Genomic DNA, 1,918 nt, shown 5'->3' on the forward strand with positions numbered 1-1,918 from the left:
CCTTCCAGTGGACTCACCACCACAGGAAGGTTCAGGGGGGGTTGGTACGGTGTAATGTGATGTGGGTGGAGACTGCTGCCCCTGTGACCCCGTAACGGATAAGTGGATGAAAATAGATGGATGGATGGATGGATGGATGGATGGATGGATGGATGGATTATGGTCTGGTGTCTGTGTCCTCCTCTCACCTCCACTGCAGCTTTGGCCTGTTGGAATTCTGGTCCTGATGTGGTGAACTCGTCCACCCAGGCTTCAGCAGAATCCTCCGACACCTGAGGAGGACATGGACAGTTGTTGAAGAACAGTGTGTGTGTGTGTGTGTGTGTGTGGTAATAAAAGAGGAAACACATACAGGGTGAATGGAAAAAGGAGAAAATGAAGAAAGGAAAAGCAGAGCACAGAAGTAGACCCCCTCCCTCCCCGTCCTCCCCCTCCCCTGTCCTCCCCGCTCCACAGCAACAACAACAGTCAACACTGAATGGTTTCATGGTACTGTTTAAAAGGCACAGCACGAGGAGCAGAACTGACACAACCAGCAGCAGAGGAGAGGGCTGTACTCAACCTCTGGCTACCGTGACCACCGCGGTCCTACCTGCCTGACGACTCTGGCCCACTGCTCTGCCTGTTTAGCTTTCGTATTTTCAATCTTCTCAATCCTCTCGGGGGGGAGCAGGGGGAGACTTCCTCCCCGCGTCTCCGTCAGGAACTACGGCAGAAAGTTGAGGTGGAGGGAGGTACGGGGGGGGGGCACGGGGTAAATGTTGTAAGGAGGAACGGGGCAGTTGGTGAGGAGGTTTTGTTTAGGGAGAAGTGGACGGGTCGTTTTCAGTAGTGGGGGCGGGAGGGGGGGGCAGATGGATGGCATTTGTTAATTTAAGTAAATGGTCGACCAAGAGTTCAAAGACAGGTCAGAAAATGTTAAAAGGTCAGAGGTCGCCGGAGGACAGCACAGCGATGTCAACAAGTAAATATGTAAATATATCTATGATATAAAAACGGCTGAGGAAGAAAACATCACTAATCACTAAACTGAAGTATCTCCTGATCTGTCCTCTCCTGGTCTGTCCTCTCTTGATCCCGTATCAATCTCCTCAGTCATTGATCAGTTCTTGATTTTTTCCAATATTCCTGGTGTTGGTTCATGTTCTTGTTCTTTTCTTTCTTCTCTAGTGATTCCAAATGTAGATCCCTCTGTTCCAGAGTTAGGAACTGATGTTCAGATGTTAACCTCAGCTCTGAGTTTGATTAAATGACGTTAAGGTCCAGAGGTGGATCAGTTCAGGCTCTGATCTCCACGTGGCAGACGGTTCCGTCAGATTCAGTCGTGGGTTTGGGCTGAGGATGTGAATTCTATAACTAGGACAACAATCTTCAGAAAGTCCTTTTTCAACCAACCTAAAAAAAGGTTGACGTCATCCGTCAGGCTGTGGTTGAACCGTTGATCATCAACAGATCCAACCACGTTACAAACGCCATGGACGGAACGAGCGTTGGTGGAAACGAGGGGTTAATGGTCAGAGGGTTTGATATATATATATAAGTTTTATATAAATAAAGGTTTTATATAAATGTAGTGACTGTTAAAGTGTTTATTTTTGTTCTTTTGATAAAAAAGGGAAAAAAAATCTAAATCATACTTTTTGAATAAATGGATAATAAATAAGAAACATTCAGGTTGAACCTCGAGTACTGACCAAGAGTACTGCATATGGTCAACAATATAATACTTTGATTAGATTGAGGAGTCTCTCTCTCTCTCTCTCTCTCTCCGTGTGTGTGTTAAACTCATTCCATCTGCTGCCCGCTGCAGTCTCCAGCTTCATATTTCAGCCGACGTTGAAGCTGTTTTTGGTTACATTTCTGGAAAATATTACAACGCAGCAGATCCTGCAGCAGTGAATCACAGGCCAAGTCTATA

The 1,918-nt window shown here is 46.3% G+C and overlaps 1 protein-coding gene across 2 annotated transcripts in view; it reads right to left on the bottom strand.

The window, feature by feature from the left end:
* The window catches only part of pex5 (peroxisomal biogenesis factor 5), a 28,484-nt gene that overhangs the window by 3,162 nt on the left and 23,404 nt on the right, over positions 1-1,918 (bottom strand). For both annotated transcript variants that reach the window (XM_008322788.3, XM_008322791.3), the window contains one exon: positions 189-272. In XM_008322788.3, coding sequence (XP_008321010.1) covers positions 189-272 — 84 coding nt within the window. The remainder of the gene's footprint in view (positions 1-188; positions 273-1,918) is intronic.

This window comes from Cynoglossus semilaevis, chromosome 13 (assembly GCF_000523025.1).
Source record: "Cynoglossus semilaevis isolate Cse_v1.0 chromosome 13, Cse_v1.0, whole genome shotgun sequence".
Taxonomy (NCBI): domain Eukaryota; kingdom Metazoa; phylum Chordata; class Actinopteri; order Pleuronectiformes; family Cynoglossidae; genus Cynoglossus; species Cynoglossus semilaevis.